At 39.3% G+C, this 25,752-nt stretch overlaps 2 protein-coding genes across 2 annotated transcripts; both read right to left on the bottom strand.

Moving 5' to 3' along the window:
• Positions 1–2,869: 2,869 nt before the first annotated feature.
• LOC111324391 (protein DD3-3) lies at positions 2,870–9,566 on the bottom strand. The gene is made up of 10 exons (XM_088752003.1): positions 9,456–9,566; positions 8,670–8,826; positions 8,235–8,321; positions 7,633–7,954; positions 6,832–7,050; positions 6,220–6,643; positions 5,690–5,746; positions 4,265–4,548; positions 3,717–3,758; positions 2,870–3,280 (listed from the first exon to the last, which is right to left on the bottom strand). Exons 2-10 carry the CDS (start codon positions 8,820–8,822, stop codon positions 2,970–2,972), a joined length of 1,899 nt encoding a protein of 632 aa, XP_088608129.1. The 5' UTR covers positions 8,823–8,826; positions 9,456–9,566; the 3' UTR covers positions 2,870–2,969.
• Positions 9,567–11,355: 1,789 nt separating this feature from the next.
• LOC148742143 (protein DD3-3-like) lies at positions 11,356–20,279 on the bottom strand. Its single transcript, XM_088751997.1, has 10 exons — positions 19,925–20,279; positions 17,987–18,143; positions 17,699–17,785; positions 16,962–17,283; positions 16,432–16,650; positions 15,917–16,340; positions 15,344–15,400; positions 14,177–14,460; positions 13,169–13,213; positions 11,356–12,681 (listed from the first exon to the last, which is right to left on the bottom strand). The coding sequence occupies exons 2-10, from the start codon at positions 18,137–18,139 to the stop codon at positions 12,371–12,373; spliced, it is 1,902 nt and encodes a 633-aa protein (XP_088608123.1). The 5' UTR covers positions 18,140–18,143; positions 19,925–20,279; the 3' UTR covers positions 11,356–12,370.
• Between the last annotated feature and the right edge of the window lie 5,473 nt (positions 20,280–25,752).

The raw sequence follows: 25,752 nt of genomic DNA, 5'->3' as shown, positions 1-25,752 counted from the left end.
TATGCAAACCACAATAAGCTTAGTTCATTCGCTCAAGATATCAAAGATATCCAGTCAGATTTTTGGAGTATTTTCCTCAGTGAGCGCCATGGATAGGAAAGGTAGTCAAACACGCTAAAATCAAGTTCGTGTACTCTCATGACAATCCACAACGGGCTGGAATAGTTGTTCGATTTAAATCACCTAAAATGAACTTAAGCTTCTGTTGGTTTTTTTATTTCCCGCAGGGGACTCACTATTCACAATCAGTATATTAGCCTTCTCTATCTTTTTCTCTATTACTGAGGTTCTTGTATACTCACAGAATGTTACCTTTCCTATACAACGTTAAGGGCCAGAGGAATCATTACTGCAAAAGTTCCGAAAATTTTGTTTGTACATATAATAAACGGAAACTAAGATCTTGTTTGAAACTAACTAGTCTTTTCTCCTTTTGGTCAGTGAAACTCTGAATTTATCTGAATAATTCACATATTAAGGAAGAAATAGATAGCATCACACCGATTCTCACTCAGAGAAGATGCATCTTCCTCATAAACGTCAACTGTCGAAAGCCCAAACCGTTAAAGCTACCACCGTATTGAGACCCTCGCATAACGCCCGTACTAAAGCGCTTGTCTGCTACCTGATCTTCGAGATCTAGAACCGTGCAACCATTGAAATCGTTGGACGGTTAATTTTAAGCTGAGATTTTGACGGTTGCCTGTTTAAATATATCCTTTTTTGCCCGTTTGATTTTAGGCAGTTTGGCAACTGACGATTAAATCCCACTGACACCCTCTTATGCGTGTGTTCACATTCGTCGAGTCCTCCATGGCTCTCATTTTGTTCTCACTCTGAACAATGATCGTAATAAAACGATAGTTGTACTTTCAATTAGTGAAACACTTTTTGTGATTGAAGCCGGAGCGGTTTAGATGAAATTTGTAGCTGGCCTTATATGGACTCTCAACTGCAAGGAAATTTCTTAAGCCTCTCGGTCTGGTATGTGACAGCTTCGGAAGAACGTGCCACCAGGAACGGCTGCGTAAAATATCCATCCCCATCGAGTGTTTACGAAAGTCGCTAAATTTGTTAATTGCATAAAGTACACTTTTACTTTAGTAAAAAAAAGGCAATAACCTGAAAAAAATCCCCCAACACAAAGGGCCCCTAAAGAGCTGTATTACAGGCAAAACAACAATTTTTTGAACTGGCCTTCTGAAGGAGATCGATAGTCTGATAACACTCATAGAGAAAACCGAGAAGTTTCTGGATGCATAGATTAATCAAGTATCCTCAACGCCCAAGTGAAAAATCTTCACATTGTTTCTCAACTTCAACATAAATCGTTTAACATTCTGCAGTATGCTTAGCCTCAATGAAAGGCATTTGCAACTGAGGTTTCACAAAGAAGGCAGCCAAGTACCAGACTCAGCCTGCCTCTTATTACACATAATGTTGGTCTTCAATGTCTTTAATTTCTAGTCGTTCCGACCTTATGGAATTTTAACAATCACAGACATTTTTCCAAGATAGAAGTGTCCGAGAGGAGAAAGTTGTATGTGGTTGCCTGTGCAGTTTTAGCCACGTCACCAAGATGGGTCTCAACAGTCCAAGGAGAGCATTTCTGTTGGGTGACCTGGCGGTGAACTCACTAAATCAAAGAGAGCAATCTTTAACCTGGCAGTAGTTTTGATTGAACAGAAGCAGACAAGAACCCCCATGCGAAGCAAATACCGATGTTTTCACTAAATAGAGCATGTACAAATACTTTAGAAAGAGCGAAAAATCGGAGGCGAGGGAGGAGTGAGAAAAATACTTTGTTCTGCTCCAATCGGGACGAGGTTCCTTTATACACAGACTAAGGTATCTAAGAGATAGTAATGCTACGGCACATTCTGTTGGTAGAATGTTGGTAGCATAATTTACGAACTGATTCATTTACTTGCGCGTTCTAAGACCTACACTGAGAAACATATCACTAAAGTTATTTTCTGCTGGAGAGAAAGTAAACTCCAAAAAGAAAAGCAGAAAAACAGTGCGCACACAGAAGAAACATTCTGCCTTTTCATTCGGTCTTGCCAAATCTCAAGAATATACAGATGGAGAATGCCATCTTAAAACTAACCCTAATTATTACATCGCAAGGGAAAGGAAAGTCATTTAGATATCCAAGGGCGAGGTGAGCGCAAAATGCGAGTCATGCGTGAAGAAAGGAGCGCAAAAAAACCTTTCCTCTGATCTGATAGCAAGAAGAATTCGTTTATTTTTCTGTCTTTTTTTCCACACTGCTACTGCTCTCTCACAATACATTCGCTTATGGCGGATGGAAACGCGCGGGGGTTCTCTGGTGCCGATAAATATGTTTTTTTAGAAATAAAATGTGGTAGTAAGACAAGCTTGAAGGCCCTCAGCTATACGAAACATTCGGGCTCATATGGAACAGGTACAATAAAGATCTCTCGCTTTGGCTCTGATGTATATATTTTTGGGGGAGGGGGGAAAGCGTGTGGGGGAGTTTCGATTACAAAATCTAAATTTTTGTGGTCGGAATTCTCACATGAAAGTCGGGATTTTGTTGCTTCTCTTAACTGCAGGTCTCCGAGAAAATGATCGGCTCGATAGGTGTCTCCACCATCTTTTGAAGCCGCAACAATGTTGATCTGAGTTTCCAGTGTTTTGACCTTCTTAATGAAGGATATTTTTGAGGTATTCTATAACATTGACAAATAAAGGCGTCGTTTTAAGGAAATGCGAATCAGTATATTTTGTTATCTCTTTCATATGTAATCTGTAATCTGATAGTGAGTCTGTGTGCAAAAAGTCAAAGAATCGACATGCAACCGAATACTTTTATATAGCCATTATCAAAAGACAAACAGGGAAATTTAAGGGAAATACTGTTTAATGGAATCATAAACAATTCCCTACAATGTAGGAAAATTGATTCCCAACAGTGTTAGCTCCATTCACCCCAATGAACTACTTTAAGTGACGGTGATCTGTCCCATGTGACGGCGGTTGGAGAAGTTGTTATTGCGCGTGCCCATGTAACAGTATGTCCCAGGCTTCCTGATGCGGAAGCAAGGTGGGTTGCAGGAGGCTGGAGCGTTGTTCAGTTGAGCCTGCAGGTTGTTTTCGTTACCGCTGTAACATCCAGTGTTGAGGTGAAAATTCAACTTGTCAGCAGAAAACGCATTAGCCTGATCAACCACTTCAAGAGGTAGACTCGAACAAGCTTTTGGTTTAAGAGATTGACATCCTTCCTTTACCCAGCACACATTTGTTCTGTCTGATCCTAAAAAGGTACAAAATCGCTTTAGAAGGAAATGTCGAGACGCTGACATAGAGAATCGTTTTATCCTCTTTTTATGTCTGTTTTTCCTCTCATCTTGACGTGCGTATAGCGAGTTTGGGTGCGCGCAGCAAGTTTGGGCATTGTGAAAGAAATTCAAATATTATATTGATATATACGAGGAATGTTCCAACCCCTATATACTTCGCATTACCTCGAATAGAACACCTCAGAAGCATGAGAATTAATTCAAATTATGGGGTTTCGTCAAATTAGAATTCATTAAAGAGATGAAATGTTTATTTGGCAGTTTCAGATCAGGAATAAAATAATTTTTCTTTTTTTTTTTGATGTTTCTATATAGGATGCATTGGTTATGTACTCTGTTCATTAGTGTTTAATTGAGAGCTAGTAAATGAATTTTATCAAAACTACTCACTTGCTTGTCCTTCACCAGCATTGTCTGGATTATTGTTGGAACCTGAAGAAGGGATTGAAAACGAAAATTTAACTTTCTGGCCTTAATCATTAATATTGAGTAAAGTTAGTCTTATTCAGTCTGTGAGCGTTCAATATGTAGAGAAAAGAGAAAATAATGGGGGTTATTTCATCTTGATGTGCATCAAAATGGCCTTTTGACCCTGGAATCTAAAGCATGTCTTATAATACGAATCAAAGGAGCAACAACGCTATTTTTCGCATCGTGAACAATGTCGCTTAAACTGATTTCCTAAATCCTCCATTTGTAATCCATGTAAATCTGTGAAGTTCAATTTTTCATCACAAAGTTTTTCAATCTCGATAAATTTTTTGTAATTCCTGGCCTCGTACTAAATTTATATATGGCAGAAATCTAGACAAATAATCATGAAGTGGGCTTATAACACGAAATTTTCTGTTTCTGGAAAAGGCTGGTTGGTTTAGATGTATATGTTTCAGTTAAGCGTGTAATTGTTACCATAACTACGTCACTACAAACAGACTCACCTGACCAAGCGAAGCACAAGACATCATTTGTAGAAACAGTGATACGTTCAGGGGTGAAGCGATATTCCATAGCTGGATAAGCCTGAACGATGTTTCCTCTCTTTCCCATTCCTCCGATGTAGAAGATTTTAGAATTCTGGAATCGTTGAGGCAACGATGTTCTTGGCTTCAGGTAGATTACTTGTGTCCTGTCTTGGAATGTACGACCCAGTTGAGCTGTGTTCAAGGCCAGTTGAAGCTTGGCTTTTCCGTTAGCGGTAAGTGTTGTAGGATCATTTTTTACGCTAAGAAGGCAATAGTGCTTTATGGTTATACTGCTGATCCTTGGCTTCACTTTATGTCACCAATTGCGGGAAAAGAATTTAGTGCCGGATGTCAAAAACAGTTTGAGTCTCTTACGGACTTATTTGAAACTTCTTCTTTTACACGGATTTCACTTGCTTAGCTACGTATTTTAAAAGTTCATCAGGCCAACCTGGTGACAATGTGTATTTGGTTTTAAATAATTCCTGTAGCCTATTCATGAAATAATCTAAGTTTTGGAAAGTAATGACCGCGCTTAAAAACTCGAAGGTAAGAGAGTATTTGGTTAGGAATTCATCAATGGGATGATCTTCATGTCTTCATTTCGGTTCCAGCTATGGCCCTCAGCACGTTGGAGCGTTCTCACGTGACTTTAAGGTAGTTATATTGGTGCATACATAAAACAAATTATGTCTAAATCCTTTTGGTTACGATGAATATATGAAGTTCATATATTTTGAACTGCGGTTAGAGATACGTATGATGCACGATCCTCGCAGTAGAGAGCGCTATTTATGCAATAGCGAAAATCAGACCTGAAAAAAAATCAGGCCTGTACGGGATTCGAACCACTGACCTCTGCGATACTAGTGCAGCGCTCTGCCAATTGAGCTAACAAGCCAACTGGGAGCAGGCCGTTAAGTTGATTCGTAATAAACCCGTGATGATAAATCAGATACGATGAATATATGAAGTTCATATACTGCGAGGATCGTGCATCATACCTAAATCCTTTTCTCACGTAAATACTTTCGTTTGTTCCAATAACTCAGGACCAACACTCAGGGTCTTAAAATAATTGAGAAGAATTTGCTACCTTTCTATAACATCAAGAAATGGTTAGATATTCTAGTCTTCTCGGATAGGGACGAATAAATGGAGGTCCCGTCTCCTGCAGGGTTGGGGCAGGAGACGTTAATTTCCCACGCACGAGATTACTGTGTGATGGATGTCCTTCCCTGGGGTGGGATGGGCGGGAGGGTGGACTTGTACGAATGGTCCGTATGTTCCTTTCTAGTCCTTCCCCACTGCAAAAATTGATGCAGTGAAAATGGAGTAAATTAAATTAAAGTTAAATTCAAACCACGTCGGTGAAAACGCCTTATACTCCAGTTTACTTACTCATCATTGTTTGAAGTATTAAAGCTCCTTGGTACATCGCTTGTTGTGATGTTGTATCTGTCAGTAATTGAATAATAATTAGTCGTAGATACAAAAACAGGAAACAGATGGTTATGCAGAAAATGAAAAAAAGAAAAACTTAACACCTTACATTAAAGTTCGTCTGACACTAATCCGAATAGCGACACTAACGCATGTAAAGTGGAGACGCGGACAGATATTTTTTTTACAAAAATATCGGGGTTGATTTAGTGCAAGCGGCCTCCCGGCAACACACTACCACGCTTCTCGAGTCAGTCTTCCTTCTCTACAGACTGTACCGTCAATCATCTACGGCATAGTATGTTGCGTAGACGGAAGCCACCCAGCAGGTGAAAAAAGATATCATCTGAGAAAGTGTGACAAATGGAAACTGTGAAAATTTTGCTACAACATAAATGCTACAATGCACAGGTGATTTTTTTTTGATCATTGCATCATTTTGATTGGGCTTTTAAACCCCCAACTATAATCATGGCTTTCCTGATCACCTGATTCTCAACACGCATCGCTGAATAGTGTTGGAGGGAAAGTGAGGAATCCTCCATTTGTATGAAGAAAACTTCCCATCCAAGTTCATGCCATTGTGATTCACAACTGTGGATGGTGCGTAAATCACCTCGGGGGGGTCTGTTAGAACAAGATCTTGCTCGCCCTCTTTTGTACCCTGCGTTATCAGATGAGGCTCATACGCCACGCCCTTGACGGTCTTAACGTTGGCGCAAGGTTTGGCGCCGGAAAACTTCTCTTTAACGTCTGTTCTTAGTATGGTCCACGTTCCTCCTCGCTCTTCGCACGACTCCTTTGTAATGTACTTGGCCACACATTCGGCGGCTTGCCTGTTATTGGGTGGTATTCTTGGACAGGAATGTCGCCGACGATCAATTCTGGCACCATTCTTCATAATGCACAACCCTGAGGGTAAACCAAAGAGCATCATTTCAGGACACTTGCACTTGCACAGCTATCGACGACTCTTATGAAGGGAAGTCTTTGAAAAACTTACCCACGTTTATTAAAATGCACAAACATGATAGAAAACAAAAGGACGTTATTTCTCGTACTGGTATAGATATTGTAGACCGTTATAAGAAACTATTTACCCTTTTTGCCGTACTCAGGACTGTTTACATAACCCTTCATCAGGCTTTCTGTTGCTCGGTCGCTGACCATGAGAGCAACGTCCTTCCAGGGGGTGGGGCCCCAGTAAGGATAGTAATCACGTTCCTCTGGTACTTCCAATCCCCTTCTCTGCCCATTTGGGTTCTGTCTGGTGAAAATTGCTCTGTCACCTCTTAGGTTTTGATCAGCGGTAAACAAACCTGTGAAATGGTTAAAAAACAATCAAGGAAGGATTTTATAGCGAAACTGATATAACCTAGCTAACAAAAAACTCTAAAGCGTTATGCTGCTAGTTAGAGGTACTTAGAGCAATGTCATGCAAAATGATTGTAGATCACAATTATTCAGAAGCCCTTCGGAACCAATACCAAATGTTGGACTTAAACGATTTTTCCCCCCTTCTCGGTCCCAGATAAAGTTTCATTTAAGACTTTCTCGTTTGGAATAAGTTCAGTGTAATTGTAATTTACAACTGAAAGGAAAACAGTTATCATTAGGCCAGCGGATGATAGAAAGTCACAAGGGCAACGGAGGGGGAAAGCAATCGTCACCATCAGAGAAAAAAGCCAATAAGGGGGGGACATGAAAAATGTTACAGAGCCTCAGGGGATCAGGCCAATTTTATCGTGACACTTAAATCTCGCCACCCCCACCCCCCTCAGGCGATTGATAATGGCCGGCTCGGCCCGTTGATGACGTTTTGATTCAAACTTTTATCTGAACAGTGCATGTTTGTGAAAGGAACTTCCTTGTTGTACCTTTTGGTTGTGGCTAAATCTCACCTTTGTTTCTGGACCTCCTGAAATAAGCGTGGTAATATCCCTCTGGTTCATGTAGTCCGCGGTCTTTTTTGATCCTGCCATTTAGAGCTTCAGTGGATCTGAACTCTTGAGTGTTGCGGTTCCCACCATTACGAATGGTATGAAGCTGAAAGTCATTGTTGACACTCGTAACCTTTCCTTCGGGAAAAGGTTGACACATGTACTGCAGAATGACTTGTGTTTCCACTATATCTTCACTCTTTGGTCCAGTTCCATGTTGGTTTGTCCACATAATTTCAACCTCAGTTTTTGCCTTCTCTTCACAGCCGCTCATGAAAAACTCCTTCGGTTCAAAGAGAAATAAAAATTGATGAAGTACAAGATTTTCTCTTGCTCCCGGCTTGAAAACGTGATATCTTCACCACACGCAGTGCACGTAACATTTATATTTACACATGTGAAGACAACGTCGCTATGGCCACAGACCAGTTTTATTTTTGGGAGGTGATTCTTTCCATTATCTAACATTGTTAAGGCTAATTTCAACTCTTTGTTAAGAGGGAAAAATTCTGATACTAAGAGTCTAAATATAGTAAAGCATAGATTCTCAAAATATATCTAACCAATGGACGCTGCCTTGTTTCGGCAATGTTTTCTCCTGGATTGTTACTTCCGCTGTCACCGACGTTGTAACCGGCTTTACCATTGTTCTAAAAAAGAGTGATGAATAACTCATGGCTAAGATGATATGGAACAATGACACTGAGTGTGTATATTTTCATCTTCTCGTCAATTGGTGCAGATAATTAATTTATTGTTGATAAAGATGACACCTCTAATTGAGAACTGTTTCTGTTTTCATGATCTGTCTGTGGAAAATATTTTGAAATTGTTTGGAGCAGATCCACGTCAATCATCTCTGGTCGAAGGATACAAGGATTTAAACAAAGCTGTACTACTTCCCAAGCATGCGCATGAAGTGCATGAAAAACTTCAACTTTTCCACTTTCTTTCTATGTGAATAGCGGAATAGCGAGATGTTCAGATGATACACCCACCTGTGAGTTGAAAAGCCTGTTAGCATTCCTCACATTTGCCCGGTTCCCGTTCAATCTGTTGTTGCTACCATGGGGGAAATGAAGGTATATATCCCCCGAACACAGATAAACGAATATCGACAACAAAAAACCATAAGTGAGTACGGCCTGCATATTTCTGAAGAAATAAAATAGTAATCAAGTTAAGATTTTGGTCTCAGTAATTTCTAGTGTGCTAGGACGATGTATCTTTTTAAAGATCAAGTAAGATTCTTCCTGTTAACAATAAATTAAGGTGAAAAGAAAGAATCGACGAAATAGGAGGCTGATCCTAATGAATCCTTCGTTAATGTTTTCATAGTTTTTGTCTGATGCATCTTGCAGTATTCATACAATTTGAGCGTTCCTCGCTTGTTTCCCAAGCCAAATCCCGTTGACAGGCTCAAAGAGAATTTCGCAAACGAAGTCTATGAAGTATAAATACAGCCTTGATTAAGCAAACTACATTTCATAAAGTAAGTACCTTAAAAGTCATTTTTGAAGAGTTTTCTTCAGTTACAGTTATAGATAAGCAATGTGATTAAACTAGATGGAATCTAAATCAATGACTCCCCACTAGCGCAGGAAATGGAAATGTTGTTCCGGTCCGTTAGATCACCTTAAACAGGATATCTTTAAAAAAAGACAACAGCAACAGGATTCGATTCGTCCAAGAACGAGAACTACAGACCACAGGGAATCAAAATGCAAGATTCCCTTAATAATACACTACTGTTCACACGAAAAGGGTTATCAGCGAATACTTACGTCCACTCGCAACCTCACTGGTTTACGGTATTCGTGCACCTCAACTGAACCTTAGTGTTGTGGCTTTAACTCCAGTAGTGCGACACCTTCTGTACCTTAGCAAAGTAATTATTTGTTCCACGTTTTCTGTAGCCTCGACTCTGTTTGTTCCGAGCCGAACAAATGGATTATTGTTTTATTTGAGAAACATACAGCTGAATAAATTAAGGATTACAAAGTAATAAAACGCCTAAATAGACGCACCCCTTCGTCGAGTAAACAAATCCCAAACGTGTGATACATGTTTATAAATAAAAAAGGCTCACTTCTTTAGTATTCTATTCTGTATATATTTACAAGCAGGCTGTTTAAACAGCATGGTAATCTATAAATGATTCAGGAAAACTTTCAACAAAGATTTCTCAAAAGTAACATGTGTATCTACGTTCCGTGTTTAGTACAAAAGACGTTTTTCCCGAGATGTTGTTTGATTTCTTTTTTTGTACGTAGTACTTCGTCAAAATTATACACAAAACGTAATTTAATTTCAGCCTTAAATGACAGACTCGGAGAAAAACAGTTGATGCTAGCATTAACAGCTTTGTGTTTTCCGAATCAAAAATTGAATTTTCGGTTCTAGCAAGATGGAAACATTTCTCTGAAATAAAAATTTAAACACCCGAGATTTTGATCATTTATCTCGTAATGAGTAAAATTTTTAAAAACCAAACGGAGCTCTCGCGCTTGTTTGAGAGCATGTAGAAACCATAGATAATCGTTTTCACATTTAACTGCATTTTCATCCAGAACTCACATTTCGAATCAATCTGGACCGCCGGGGAATTGCACCACAGTTTATTTTACAGGAAGAACGTCTTTAATCAATATTAAAAAAGATAAGAAAGAACGTAACAGGTTGCCAGACTCGACGATTGACCTTCCAGGCGAGCTCCACAGGACACGAATTCGAAACTGGAAGCATAAAGCCAAAATATAGAGTGAACATGATGGAATGATTGCCGGATCATCATGAAGCTGATTTCAAGGTACTGGTAGAACGAGAAGTCCATCAGAAGCAACGTACGCATCAACAAATTACCAATATGGAGATATGGTCAGGCATTGGCTGAGATATTCTATTAACTTACAAGGATGCCAAAATAACTTTAAAACACCACGACATTTGAGCACAACTTGAAGACACAAGCGCAACGTTTTTGTTCTTAGGTTATAGGCAACACGGGCGACCAACTGAAAGCTTAAAGACCCTCGGGAAAATACCTGTCCTTTTAGGAAATTAACAGTTGGTCTGTAATTTAGAAATTTCAGGTTTTGATAACACTCGGACTCATATGAAGCAGGTACAACAAAAATCTGTGTCTCTCAGGCCCAGTTTGGGGGCGGGGACAACTTCGATTGCGAAATCGGAATATTTGTGGTTTGGTTTATTGCTCCTGTTAACTATAGGTCTATGGGAAAAGTCGCGAGATCGGTAGGTTTTTCCGAAAGCAACCATTTTTTAAAGCTCCAGCAAAGTTGGTCTGGGTTTTCAGTCTTAGACCTTCATTTCTCTACATTTGCCCCATATTACCTCAGCTTTCAAAAGAGAAATATGATAGTTTGTCTCGCAACGTGGTCACTTCTGATGTGGATCACGACGTTTCTTCAGCTGATTATGTCGATTGAGTATGCGTCAGCTCTATGCCGTTGCGCTTAGCTGTGATTGGATGGAATTCCACAGCTGTGATTGGTTCACATTCGTATCAGGTTCTCTCTGCACTCAACTGACCTCGTCGGCTGAAGAAGACTAGTATGCAATCGAAACGTCGCGATCCATGTCCGAAATGACCACATCGTGAGACAAACGACTATATTTCTCTGTTGAAAGTGTTATTTACCCCGATGACGAACCACAACCTACTTAAGATATAACCTTAGCTGTATTTTGTAGTTGTATTTTGTTGCTTATAATTTAACTTTGTTTAGATTATACGGCAGTTGGTGTTTTCCCTCTCCTTTTAATAACAGTAGATGAGTTTAAAAATAATTCTTACTGCATCAGTCTCCCATTCGGATAGAGAATCCTTCAGAGCTATTATCATAATACTTCTGAACGAATAATAATAATAATAATAATAATAATAATAATAATAATAATGATAATAATAACATATTTAACCAGGGTAAACCCGTCAGCAGAAGCTGTTATCAATAGGTGCCCTGGGAAACAGAAGATAGCAAAATAATAATAAAAGCCCTAAGAACTATTACAATATACTTAATAAGATAAAAACTATAGGAAAGTAAATGCATAGAAGAAGTATCAAACGTAAAATCACACGTTAATTGCATAGCAAAATCCTTAAGCTTCGTTTTAAACATTAATAGGGATTCAAGTTCTTTCAGATTTGGTGGTAAATTATTGAATGCTTGTGCCCCAGAATAAAAGCACCCTTTCTTAGCAGATTCGGTGTGAACAATTGGAACTAAAAGGTCAAGACCATTACGCCTGGTAAAATAATTATGTGATAACTTGACAAAGTATTCTTTGAACATTTCAGGAGCAATGTTATTGACACATTTAAAAGCAAAAGTTGAAATATGCATCGTAGAACCTGTCTTAAGAGACATCCAACCTAATTGTCGCAACAGCTGATCGTGACTAAGGCAGATTTCTTTTAAAACAATTCTAGCAGCTCTTGTTTGTAACCTTTCTAAAGTTTTATATCTAGAAGGAGCTAAATTATTCCAAACAAAGTTGCAATAATCTAACTTGGGAAGAATCATAGTTGCAAAGACTCTGATTTTATACAACCATTATCAAACGGCAAACAATGAAAATAACGGAAATATAATAATGTTTAGTGGAATCATAGTTAATTTAATAAAACGTAGGAGAACTGATTCCCAACAGTATTAGCTCCCAACGAACTACTTCAAGTAACGGTGATCTGTCCCATGTGACGGCGGTTGGAGAAGTTGTTATTGCGCGTGCTCATGTAACAGTATGTCCCAGGCCTCTTGATACGGAAGCAAGGCGGGTTGCAGGAGGCTGGGGCATTGTTCAGTTGAGCCTGCAGGCTGTTTTCGCTACCGCTGTAACATCCAGTGTTGAGGTGAAGATTCAACTTGTCAGCAGAAAACACATCAGCCTGATCGACTACTTCAAGAGGCAAGCTCGAACAAGCCTTCGGTTTTAGAGACTGGCATCCTTCCTTCACCCAGCACACGTTTGTTCTGTCTGATCCTGAAATAATTTAGAGAATGCAAGAGGAAAAGTGTTCAGTAAATAGCAAAAAGGATCATTTTCATTTAGTTGTTGCATTTTTTTTAAATTTCATTTTCTATCTAGAATTTCTTCAGCTATTCCTGTTGACGGAGTCGTCCTGAATATGCATATGCTAGTTACGTAGTTCAGAGTTAGAATTACCGTAGAGGACCCGCTACTGATTTAGAATGTTTTCAAAGATATTTACTTAGTTGTTCATGGCTAATTTAACAACTAAAATTTAACCCTGATGCCATCATTGTTTAATAAAAACCATTCTTTTGGCCTCTAAATCAAAAAGAGGCCGTGCAGGTGCAGTATCAAATGTTTAAATCGGTTTATTTCTTATTAAAATAGAAATGCAAAATTTTCATCATTTCGGTGTAAAATTAATGTATATAGTTATGCGGCTGTCTATGAATGCGTTGTTTTGTACAGACAAGTGAGTTCCCTCAACAGCACTTACCTCTCTGCCCTTCTCCTGCAACATTATTCCGATTGTCATTGGAACCTGAAAAAATAATAATTTTCCCTATTTTCACTGAAAGCAATGAGAAAAGCGACAAAACTAGCCAGAAAACCAACCCATACACCCGGTCTATTTTATTCCTTTGGAGCTTTATTAGACTTAGGATAGCGGCTTACATTTGGAACGTTTTATTTTACGAGATAGTTACTCTGTTGGAAGATGCGAAAAACCCTCAGTCAAAGGGTAAAATTAACACCCTCAAACTTTTGATGCCCCAACATATCTCTAAACTGTCAACTGATAACAAGTTAGGGGAGGGGTGGGTGCGTAGTTCCTCAGATAATTCCATTGATTTAAATTATTCACATTATGATGGGATTTGTTTGTGCGTTTATTTGCTTGGTTTTCTTTTTGGAAGAATCTGTATGGTCACATTTCCCTGTGCAGTAGTTAGCTGATAAGTCAGAAATTTCTTCAGCTTACCTACAGGAATTTTCTTTCACTTGCTTACTTTGCAGATCTCACATTTCCCGTTGCATGGTCAGAAAACGCCTTAAATTTTATACGAAGCTATCAAATCTACTTTACATAGTTATCAAGATTTCTATTTCTTGTGATTTGTACACCTTAACAAATTTATACTGAATTTTCAAGAGTCTTTCATGGACTCAAAGTCCCTGCCCAACTTCTCCCTAATTTTCATTTTTCTTTCTTTCTAAGCCAATACTTTTTTGCTTCCCTCATGCTGAGGATAACATTACACATGGAACCTCCAAGGTGAGGTAAGCAACTTGCAGGTCCATCTGACCAACACCCCAGTCTCTTGTAATTTAACCCGCCTTGCTTCCATATTAAGAGGCCTGGGATATAATTCCACATGAGCACGCCCAATAACAACTTCGGAGAAATCGACTGAAATCGTTTTGAGAAGTTAGGCTGGTCTTACAATTAGTTAATCATCGTATCAATTATGAGAATATGCCAAATCGTGGCAAACAGACTCACCTGACCAAGCGAAACACACAACATCTTCCGTTGTAACATTAATACGTTCAGGAGTGAAGCGATATTCCATGGCTGGATAAGCCTGCACGATGTTTCCTCGCTTTCCCATTCCCCCAATGTAGAAGATTTTGGAATTCTGGAATCGTTTGGGTAACAAGCTTCTAGGCTTCAAGTAGATTACATGCGTTCTGTCTTGGAATGTACGGCCTAATTGAGCAGTGTTCAAGGCTAATTGCAGGTTGGTTTTTCCATCAGTTGCCAGCGTTGAAGGATCATTTGTAACACTAAAATGTTAATCATATTTCACAATTACTTCTCCCTATCAATCTCGTTATCACAGTCTACGGTTAGCTTAGAGGTGCCTCTCAATGGGGTTTACCGTCACATGACCAGAAATTGACCGCCGAGCGTTCGACCATAACAGTAATAGTAATCAAAGTTTAATGTCTCTGCGCGGGGCATGGTTACCCGTATTTCTCGGGCCAGAAGCTCATGTTTGAAACGTAAGACAACAACCCACCCATCCCAAGGGAGGACATCCATCACACAGTGCTCTCGTGCGTGGGAAATTAACGTCTCCTACCCCTAACCTGCAGGAGACAGGACCGCCATTTATTCGTCCCTATCCGAGAAGACTAGAATATCTTAACTATTTATTGATGTTATAGAAAGGCAGCATATTCTTCTCAACCTTGAGTGTTGGTCCGGCCGGGGCTCGAACCCTCGACCTCCCGGACATCAGTCCAGCGGTCTATCCATTGAGCTAACCGGGAGCCATAACAAATGCTACTCAAAAAAGGTACACTTCGCCCTTTATCAATTGGAACAAAAGGTTGGCAAGGATCGCTTTTATCAAAAAATAATGAAAAGGAAAAGAAAACTAAAACATTATAAAGAGGGACAGTTTCAATGGGGTAATGGCTTTCACGATTAACTTTAAAAGTTAATTAAAATATGGCCATTTTACGGCTAACGGTAGATCCACTCAAAATGGCATTGGGGGCAATAAAAATGTTATCGATTAACTTTTTAACGATTAAACTGGTGAAAGGGTGTCAATTCTTACATTTAACGGCTAAATTTTTTAACGCTTGTTTTTACTTTTAATGATAAGTTGGAAATTCCCAGCCATTTTTCTCATCATTTTCAGTATTCCTGAGTACTCACTCTTTGTTATTTGAAGCATTAAAACTCCTCGGTACATCTTTTGTTGTGATGTTATATCTGTCAATTTAACCAGTATGCCACAGTTAATTTTAAGTCGAAAGGTAATGAGAATGTATTTTCTACGGGAAGAAATATAATGCCTGAAGAGAAAAACAAAGTCCCACAAAGATCCAAATGAAAAGTCCAGCATGGATTTAGGCAAAGCGAAAATGAGTCGATGGAGGTCACTCGGCCATGTAGCGTTAGCGTTTCATATTATAGGATTTCTTACTTTGCATTGGTTATCATTAGAAAATTTCTTTCATTTTGGTGATCTAAAGGACCAGTGTTGCATGAAGGCCTTGCTGGAGGACAAAATAATACATACTTCTCTTTCACTTGATTGAGGGTGAAAAGACAGGGCCCATGTGTGTTGAGGGGTCATTTTATATCATGATTTATTTTCCGCAAGCCTTCATTAATTTTCGTTGGGTACCGACATCGATTTCATAATTTTTCCAGGTTACAATGGGTGGGCACAAATTAAATGAATGGTAATATCTATCGCAAGATTATAACCTTGACCCTCTTCACCTGATTCTCAACACGCATCGCTGAATAGTGTTCGAGGGAAAGTGAGGAATCCTCCATTTGTATGAAGAAAACTTCCCATCCAAGTTCATGCCATTGTGATTCACAACTGTAGATGGAGCATCTAAAACCTCAGGGGGGTCTGCCAGAACAAGATCCTGCTCGCCCTCGCCTGTACCCTGTGTTATCAGATGAGGCTCATACGCCACGCCCTTGACAGTATTAATGTTGGCACAAGAATTGACGCCGGATAACTTTTCTTTAAAGTTCGTTTTTACCACGGTCCACTTTCCTCCTGCATTTTCGCACAAGGCCTGTGTAATGAACTTGGCCACGCACTCCGTGTTTCGTCTGTTAACTGGAGGTATTCTTGGACAGAGATTTCGGCGACGACCAATTTTTACACCATTCTTTAAAATGCACAACCCTGAAAATAAATCGAAGAGCATCATTTCACGACACTTGCACTTGCACAGCTATCGACGACTCTTATGAAGGGAACTCGTTGAAAAACTTACCCTTTTCGCCATAATTTGGACTGTTTACATATTCTCTTATCAATCCTTTTGTTTTTTCGTCACTGGCCATGATTGCAATGTCCTTCCAAGGGGTAGGGCCCCAGTAGGGATAGTAATCACGTTCCTCTGGTACTTCATACCCCCTTCTCTTCCCATTTGCGTTCTGTCTCGTGAATTTTGCACTGTCACCTTTTAGGTTTTGATTAGCGGTAAACAAACCTGTATAATGGATTAGGAACAATCAAGGAAGGATGTTATTGCGGGAGATATAACGTAGCTTATAAAAAACACTAAAGCATTGTAAAAGGAACTATTACTAAGTATAAACTCGTGTGGGACTTTAAATAATGTTCTCCGCCGGCTTCCAGGCCCAGTTGGAGTTACGAACCTCAAACTGGTATTGCTCTGAAGCACTGCTCCGCAGTGATGGTAATCTTTGAATTCTCAGCTGAAGTAAGACTGAAATTAGTCACTAATACAAAAAGTGGAAGTGAGATTAGTAGAAAGTTGACTATCATAGAATATGTCACCTTTGTTTCTGTGTCTGCGCAGTGAGGCTCTGTAGTATTCTAAAGGCTCATGCAATCCACGCTCTTTATTCACTACATCAGCTTCTTTTCTAATGACACTGAATACTTGTGTGTTACGTAAAGCACCATTACGGATGGTGTACGGCTGGAAATCTTCATTGATATTAGTTACGTTTCCTTGAGGATATGGTTGACACATGTACTGCAGGATGATTTGTGATTCCACTATATCTTCACTCTTTGGTCCAGTTCCATGTTGATTTGTCCACATAATTTCAACCTCAGTTTTTTCTTCCTTTTCACAACCGCTCATGAAAAATTCCTTCGGATTAAGAAGAAAATGATAAGTTCAGGAAGAGGCATAAACGCTAATACATTTTGGAATTATGGGAAAGAGCGATACTTACGGGGGTGATAGTTAGTACCGATTGTCAGAGCGAATGACAAAGGGCTTCAGAGACTTTTTATCGGAACTAATTTACTTTATCAGCTTGGTTGATAAAACCAAGTTATATTGTATTTCCACCCACCAATCCAGCACCACAGTTTCTTTAAAAAAAAGTCTTACCTTCTTTGCTAACGATTGGACCATATCATTACGGCGATTTATATTTTACATTTGAAAATTTTTTGGGTGTACCCCCACCTTAAAACGTTTATTCTTCCTGTGGAACCAAGAATGAAAATGGAACAGAAAGAGAAGAGAAGCAGAAAAAAATAATCAAAATACGTCTTACCAATGGACGCTGCCTCGTTTCCGTTATGTTGTTTTTAGTGGCGTTAATTCCGCTGTCTCCAACATTGTAACCGGCTTTACCATTGTTCTACAAAAAAAGTCACAAATAGTCAATACGTACGAGAAAGACGAATTTGTCTCTTTTCGTGACATGAGCTGGATAAGTCAATGGACATTTTCAGCCGTAGGTTAGATTTCGTTTGCGAACGACTGAATAATTATTTAAATACGTGTTTCAATTTCACCCCGCGCCATACAAAAGGCGAGGTTTTCCTTTAAACACACCCACCTGAGAGTCAAACAGCCTGTTGGCATTCCTGACATTTGCGCCGTTACCGTTCAGTCTATTGTTGCTACCGTGAGGAAAGTGGAGGTAAATGTCCGCTGAACATAGGCTAAGGACGGCTGACAACAAGAAACCCAAAATGGTTGTGGCCCGCATATTTCTGACAAAATAAAAGTATCGTTACAAACAAGAATAAGTCTGAATTTTGAACAAGCTTGAGCGCCTAATATGCGACGTGTATCAAGTGAGGTTTGAAATATTTGATGACCTTCGTGGCTAACAAAGATTTAAGAACAGAAGGCGAGGATTTTTGCTAAGAAAGAAGGAAGAAATGAAATAGGGAGCTGAATGGCTCTGATAGCTGATTAAAAACTTTGTCCAGTATCTCATTGCTGGATATTTGCGAAGTTTATCCGATTGCACTAGTTTTTCTGTTTCTTTTTTTGGTCAGGGCAAGTAAAGATGATGTTATATATCTATACCAACCTGTGCTCAGGATTTGCCGAAAATATAGAATACAAAACACGAGAATCTGGGATGTGCAGATCGAACTGGGATTTCCATTTACCGACTTGCGATGAAAGCTTGATTTTTTAGTATCACTTTCGGCGATGCTGAAACATGCTGAGGCGATAACAAAACTGAGATTTCCGCGGCAAAATACCAAGTTTTATAATGAGAACAGTTATCACTGAGTAAAATGCATGCCGAGAAAGAAAGGCGTTTAGATACAAAACTGAGGCAATGAGTTGTTGGTAAAAGGCGCCAAACTCTCCGCGCTCATCTTGCCAGGATCAATTCTTTCTTCTCTTTCTTCACTTCTATTTAGATCATCTAAGTGCAGACAATGAGTTACTTCAACATTCAAACATAAAAATGAACCAATTTGCTTAGAAAATTTAATATCACTTTTAATTGCTTAGATGTGCATTCGAGCACACCCAAAAAGACATCATTCGATGCGATGCCAATTGAATGCGGCCATTTTGATTCGACTGCCAGAGTGAGCGTCATATGGGAAATTATACGCAGTGAAAAAAGGAGAAGATTTATAGTCTAATTGAGCATCCCAATACTGTCCGAAAAAAGAAATTTCTTTTTAAGCTTTGGCTTTGATTTTAGTTTTTGTCGTTTATTCCTTTTATGTGTAGTTTGAGTTGTGTTTTCTCTTTTTTTCTGCTTCTGATACAAAGTATTTCCGTCCAAATGGCTTCGGAGATCTACAAACAGACCGAGATGTATATTGTCAGAGTTCTGCTCCGTCAACTAGTGCAAGGGAAGTGTGGGAAAAATATTGGGTGTAAAAACCAAATAATACCGATGATTGCATATCGGCGGCAAAACCGAGAACAGACAAAACATTAACAGCAATATTTTGAGCGGCTCATCATTTCTGGAAAATATTGTGTTGTTTGTTGTTCAGTGCGTAATGCCGATGTCAATAGGAAGGTAATATCCTGATTTCATTTTCACAACTTTTGAAATGAAGTGACTTAGAACTCGGAAAATTCGGATACCGTCACCGCAACATTCTCCTCCCCCCCCCCCCCCTCCATCCCTTCCCCTTGACCAAACTTAAGAAGAAACACGTGACTAACCTCGAGGTTAGAAATATGAACAAAAAATTAGGCAAACTTGAGAGCATAAGATCAAGCGCATAAATAATTGACTTAGTGATCTCTTAGCTTAAATTCTCGCTCGCATACATGAATTTGCATGAACAAATGTGACAAAATTAATTGCTTTTAATAGACTAGGAGTTATCGTTAAAGTTAACTGGAAAATAGTTTTTAAGTCTGATGAGAGTATTGCAAAACAAAGGAACAAAATTGGCGGATAATGACCTACCATAAATGTGTCTAAAATAACTACTGAACAAAAGTACGATCCACGAAACAAGCTTAGATGTATTTTCGACCACACAAAGCTTTAATTACTTACCGAGGGCCGTGTTATACTCTTTACCAACTACAAAAAAAGTGTTCCAGTTTGAGAACTGACAAAGCTGCTCCAAAGTTTGATGCTGATTGAAGTTCACTAACTGAAGGCTTACCACTTATATAAGCAGCACAGACGTGTACTGGTTCACGCGTCATCTGCAATACGTGCCTTGGTGTACTTCCACGGCAAACAGATTTTAGTCAGTTCCCACGCAAATAAAAAACGTAGTTAGGCGCCTCGCTTCCGAAGAACACGCGATGAAGGTTCTGGGAAGTGCTTGACTAAAACTGTTTGTTTGCTTTGTTAATTGTGACAAGAGCAGTTCAATACAAGCACAGGGAACAAGAAAAACTAAACAATTTGTTTAGACCTCTTTTAAACCCTTGGCGAGCGGTGCGGAAGAGCACTGGCCCGTATAATTTCTTACTCCCGCTTTGATCACGCTTGTGCAACATTTCTTTGTTGGCCGATGATTTTAAAAGGTCTCGGTCAAGGGCTCGGTCACGTTTTTTTTTTCTTTTTTTTTGAATAATTGCGAATTATCTTTAAAAGGTCTACAAAACAATTTGAACATTTTATAGCCGCAAACTAAATGGACAATAAATGGAATGAACATGATGATACCAAAACTTCTTAAAACGAAGGAAAAACTTCAATGATTTTTCGTCGTGTGTTTTCGATTCACTGATATTGGCCACTGTTTTCAAAACGCTTTTACTGTTAATAGGCCTCGTATGCATGTTGACGTCGGATTACCCATCTTCACCCCAAAACCTTGCTTTCAAGGTTCTGGTAAAATATACCAGGAAACTTTCACCAGAAGACTTGAATCCAAAAAATACCTAAATAAAAACAACGAGAACGTGGCAAAATTCATGAAAATTCTCGTACAAACGGGCCTTGAGTTGATTTCGCAATAAATGACGCCATCAAATTAACATTGGTAATTGACTGCGGCAAGATGCGAAACAAATGCCTCATCTACCATATCACAAATATAGTTCACACTCAGCGGCTCTTTAATATCGCTTTCATACAACACATTTTTGAAGTGGTTTCAGAGTCAACCAGGGAAACCGACTGATAAATACAACCTCAAACTGCCTCCGTTTCTGTCCAACCCCTTGCCTCTGGAACGAGTTCAGTTATTACCATTCTCTGCAGATCATAAATCGATTCATAGCAGTTCACTGCTTTTATTTTTCATCCCTCGCAGTACTTTTTACAACTTCGCATCTGTCCCCATGTAAATCTATTAGTTATTCTCAAGTTTGGTGTGGCGAACCTTTTACTGATATCAACAAGCCGCATGATGTTTCTCTTGACTCCTTTCCTATACATATCCATATATTTTCTTTGAGATTCCTTGATACATAGATCATATCGTCGTGCTAAATTTAGACCAGGCTGTATCCTTTATGAGTGCCAGCTGCAGTCATGTAAGGATGTGAAAAGAAGCCGCAGCAGCAGCTTCAAGTTCGAAAAAATATAACTGACTGACTTGCGGAAGCGGCATTTTTAGCACTAAAATCCCGTGATGGATTTTACTGTTAAGAAAGATGCGACGAAATTACAACTCAAAATGTAGACCTCGGACCTAGATTTTTTCTCCGATCGTTTCCTTTTAATTTCAATTATTTTCAGGGCTTTCCTTTTTTACGAAGACATGATCTAAAGGTTATTTTCTGTCTAATATAAGCTTACTTCGCGCTTTATCTCGCCGGATGTAAGGTAATCCAAGAGAGTCTTGGATTCCGGATTTTTTTTTTTCTAACCATTTTCACTGCATTACCGCAGTAGGTCGGACTAGAACGGAACATAGGCGAACGATGCAAGTAGTCCACCCAATAAATCCCACCCCAGGGGAAGACATCCATCACACAGTAATCTCGTGCGTGGGAAATTAACGTCTCCTACCCCTAACACTGTAGGAGACGGGACCTCCATTTATTCGTCCCTATCCGAGAAGACTAGAATATCTAACCATTTCTTGATGTTATAGAAAGATAGCATATTCTTCTCAATTATTTTAAGACCCTGAGTGTTGGTCCGGTCGGGGCTTGAACCCTCCACCTCCCGCACAACAGTCCAGCGCTCTATCCATTGAGCTAACTGGGCGGCGGTTAGCTCAATGCTGTGAAATCACGCTGTGGATTCCGGATTCCATGTCTGTGGATTGTGGATTCCGGATTCCACATTCGTGGATTCCAGATTCAATAAGTGGCTGGATTCCAGATTTCAAAATTCTATTTTCCCTTTGTACTTGGTTTTCACAAAAAAAGCTTTTTTCTTTTTTTCCCCGAAGTGTACATTGTCTTATATAAAATTTAAGTATAAAATATAATTATTGGCCTTACCCGAGAGGATTGTGAATATATGAGCGGTTTCTGAAGTCTATTGAGTCCACATCGTTGAGGAAATACTAACGAGGAAGGGATATTTTAATAATAACAACAGCGTCAACAAGAAAAAAGAGGCACGGAACACATTGCCAAAATCAGTGCTTTTCATGTTCAAACATAATTCGTCTCCGAATTGTTTAATTGCCACACAGAAATGTAACACTTCAGTTACAGCTTACCAACAAATAGCGTGAAGATAGTCCAATTACTATAATACCAGCTACGCAGGCAACGGAAAACATTTATCTTTAATAGAATAAACCGTGTCGTTCTCCGTCCTGATAAACTAACTCCCCGCAGTCTTATCGGGAGGGATACTTCTCCCTCATCCTCTGCGGTTGGTGGTGCAGTTTCATTGTCATTGTCATCATCGTCACCATAGTCTCCATTAGCAATTCTACAGAGCCAGTTATCCTCCTCTGTTGTTAAAATGATGTCTGATCCATCGGAAGAAAAGTCGAGTACTCGGGTTAGAATGCAGTTGGGGGAATTCCCATCACAGACATCACCGGAGGTGTATGTTAGTGAATCACTTGTCTGGTTTAGCCACTTTAAAGATACTCTTTGCTGCACAAAATTTCCACCATTCACTTCTATTTGTACATGCTCCTGAAGAACTGCTGGCCAGAAAGGTGAGATCTCTCTTCTACGGTTGCGTCTTCTCGGATTAGACGTAAAGCCGTAGGTCCCGCGTCCTGCAGGGTTAGGGGTAGGAGACGTAAATTTCCCATGCACGAGGTCACTGTGTAGTGGATGTCCTCCACGGGGTGGGATGGGTGGGAAGGTGAGATCGCTACATGGACTGAAGCGGCTGCCAGAGGCGCCTGATAAAAATGCTGACGTCCGACAACCATATGATACCGTTAAGCGCGACTGAATATATCCACATAGAAGTCTGCGCTATCTAAATGTAAAAAAATATAAATGTAAAAAGAATGTAATGTAATGCAATATGTTGTCTTTCTGGTAAATGGTTTGCACCCGTACAGCCGTACTCCGCAGTGCCACATTAGCATCCACGACTTGGCTGGCTGTTGTTACGTCTTCGCTTTCCTCTAACGAGGCTGTGATGGTAGTGGGAAACAGACAGATAATAGCTGCTCGAAGTTACTTTATCTCTGTTTCACACGCGCTGATCTATTCAAAACCACGCCCCCAAAACATTTCCATCACAAAGTCACAAACTCAGAATTTACAGACGTACGTACCTTTCCGGCTCATGCTTTTTCTTGTGCTTCCCAATGCTGGCAAAGACTGATAACGATCGATTGAGAAAAATATTCAATGTGATCTCTCGAGATCTCTGATTTCGACTGATTGAATCTGGACACGTGGACACCACGTGCAACATGTGATTCTTTGAGTGAAACTAATGACATGTACCTGAAAGAAGCCAGTAACCTAACTGCAACCACTGCGACTATTGACAGTACGGCCAAGAATAAGGATAATTTATATTATTATTCTTTGAAGTTACCTAAAATCCCAAAATTAGTTCCAATTGCGCCCAAACAGGAAACGAATCTAAACTTCCGACTACAAAAGCGCAACGGGGAAAAAAGTCGAAAAGCCGGTCGAAAGGGTGTCTGATAAAGACCGATAATAAGAGGCCCTGGAACCATTACAACAGACTGGATTACAGCAACCTGGATTGTGAATTACAGTGATGGTTGGATTCCGGATTCCAAAACCATGGATTCCGGATTCCACAGACCAAAATTACCTGGATTCCGGATTCCAGATTACCTTACATGGGGCGATTTATCGGCAGACGGACAGAACACAAACATAGCAACATTTCCGGAAGAACAGCTTTATTGAAATAGAGCATTCCTTAAAAAGAAACGAGAACCAAAAAGGACAGTACTTAAAATAAAAAATGTCTTACAACAGAGCAACCTCAAGAGTTGGATACCATCAAAACGTTTCAGGAATCCTAGACGCCTAACTTAAAGACAAAACTGGATACGTCAGAAATGAAGTCAAACACACAGGCGACGCCTTGATTTCTAATGCGGGTGATGGACAAAGCTCTGATCCTAGTCCATGGACTACTTCGATGGACTACCCTAACATGGACTACCCTAACATGGACTACCCTAACATGGACTACCCTAACATGGACTACCCTAACCTGGACTACCCTAACATAGACTAACCCTACAAAATCCCATTTCGAATGAGTTCTATCGAAAGCACTGCTATTTATATCTTAGATAAAGATGAGAATTTTTAATGAAAATTTAATAGTGGACATTCCTCGTGGTGGCTGTTCCTGTCCATTGGAATGTCGTAGGTAGCCAAACACCTGATAACTTATAACTACTACCTTTGCGTCGGCATAATGGGAGATTCTCAGATAGCCACTAAATAAACGAATTACGAATTATGAATTACGCCGTTATCTTAAACCGTTTCAATCTCTACATGTTTATAAATAAGAACCAAAAAGAAACCAACATGATCTGTAGCGATTTTGACTACTTAGAGATTTCCTAAGAGCACCTATTATTTTTGAAAACTTTACTTGTAGCCATAAATAAGGCAAATGGATGATTTTGCTTCATGAATCCCTCAACTTCCTTCACAGAGAGCCCAGACAAGCGACGAGTCTGGTTGTTTATTCGAAATATAAAGGAATGTATGGGAGAATATTGAAGAGTCTTATTATCGTAAACTTATATCATGAAATGTCTGAGTTAAAGCTCAAAATAAATGTAAACCTACCTCACTTGCTGTGTATTGTCGTTTCTGTGGCTCTAAATGGCGAATTTGAGCGATTTGATGGGTTTTGCGTCGACTGTTACTATACATTATAAGGTGATACAATACAACAACAAGACTTAATTTAAACACGATAATTGTTAAAGCGACTACACGCTTGTGGGGTCGTGTGTAAAATGGAATAAAATGAAATGTAGTAAAATAAAATAATTAAATAATTAAAGTAGCCTATCAAAATTAGAAGATCTAAAAATATTTAAAATTGGCATCCTTAAAGTTCACTGTCGTTGGAGAGGTATAATTAAAGTTCAAATTTAAAAGTGCCTTTGATTTGTAGGCTAACGAGGAGAGCTGCTTAATGGTTATATTTCTTAAATTTGATTCTTGGAGAAGTGTGTTAAAAACGATAGGTCCTCTTCTGGAAAAACTGTTTTTCATGTAATATGTATTGAATTTTGGTACTTTTATGTTGGCATTACTTCTTAGGTTTTTCTTTGTATTCGCGTCAACTTCTTCGGTGGTATCTAAGATGGATATAGGTAAAGTCTTCTTATCTATTTTGAACATCAGTTTAGCCAAATTAACTTTATATGTGGTTTCAATGGAAGACCATCGAGCCTTGCTTAGTACTTCAGACTTAGGCATATCCCACGGATATGCCTAAGTCTGAAGTGAGGTAGGTTTACATTTATTTTGAGCTTT

The sequence above is a fragment of the Stylophora pistillata genome, chromosome 1 (genome assembly GCF_964205215.1).
Source record: "Stylophora pistillata chromosome 1, jaStyPist1.2, whole genome shotgun sequence".
Taxonomy (NCBI): Eukaryota; Metazoa; Cnidaria; class Anthozoa; order Scleractinia; family Pocilloporidae; genus Stylophora; species Stylophora pistillata.
This window is presented reverse-complemented; position numbering and strand designations above follow the sequence as displayed.

What these genes read in the sequence shown, in the direction of transcription:
- LOC148742143 (XM_088751997.1), bottom strand. Translation starts at nt 18,139, where the DNA reads ATGCGGGCCACAACCATTTTGGGTTTCTTGTTGTCAGCCGTCCTTAGC. An exon ending in CGATGCGTGTTGAGAATCAG is followed by an intron (nt 15,401 to 15,916) that starts GTGAAGAGGGTC and finishes TTAAATTGACAG; the next exon opens with ATATAACATCACAACAAAAG. An exon ending in TGCAGGAGAAGGGCAGAGAG is followed by an intron (nt 12,682 to 13,168) that starts GTAAGTGCTGTT and finishes AAATTATTTCAG; the next exon opens with GATCAGACAGAACAAACGTG.
- LOC111324391 (XM_088752003.1), bottom strand. Translation starts at nt 8,822, where the DNA reads ATGCAGGCCGTACTCACTTATGGTTTTTTGTTGTCGATATTCGTTTAT. An exon ending in CGATGCGTGTTGAGAATCAG is followed by an intron (nt 5,747 to 6,219) that starts GTGATCAGGAAA and finishes AATTACTGACAG; the next exon opens with ATACAACATCACAACAAGCG. An exon ending in TGCTGGTGAAGGACAAGCAA is followed by an intron (nt 3,281 to 3,716) that starts GTGAGTAGTTTT and finishes GTACCTTTTTAG; the next exon opens with GATCAGACAGAACAAATGTG.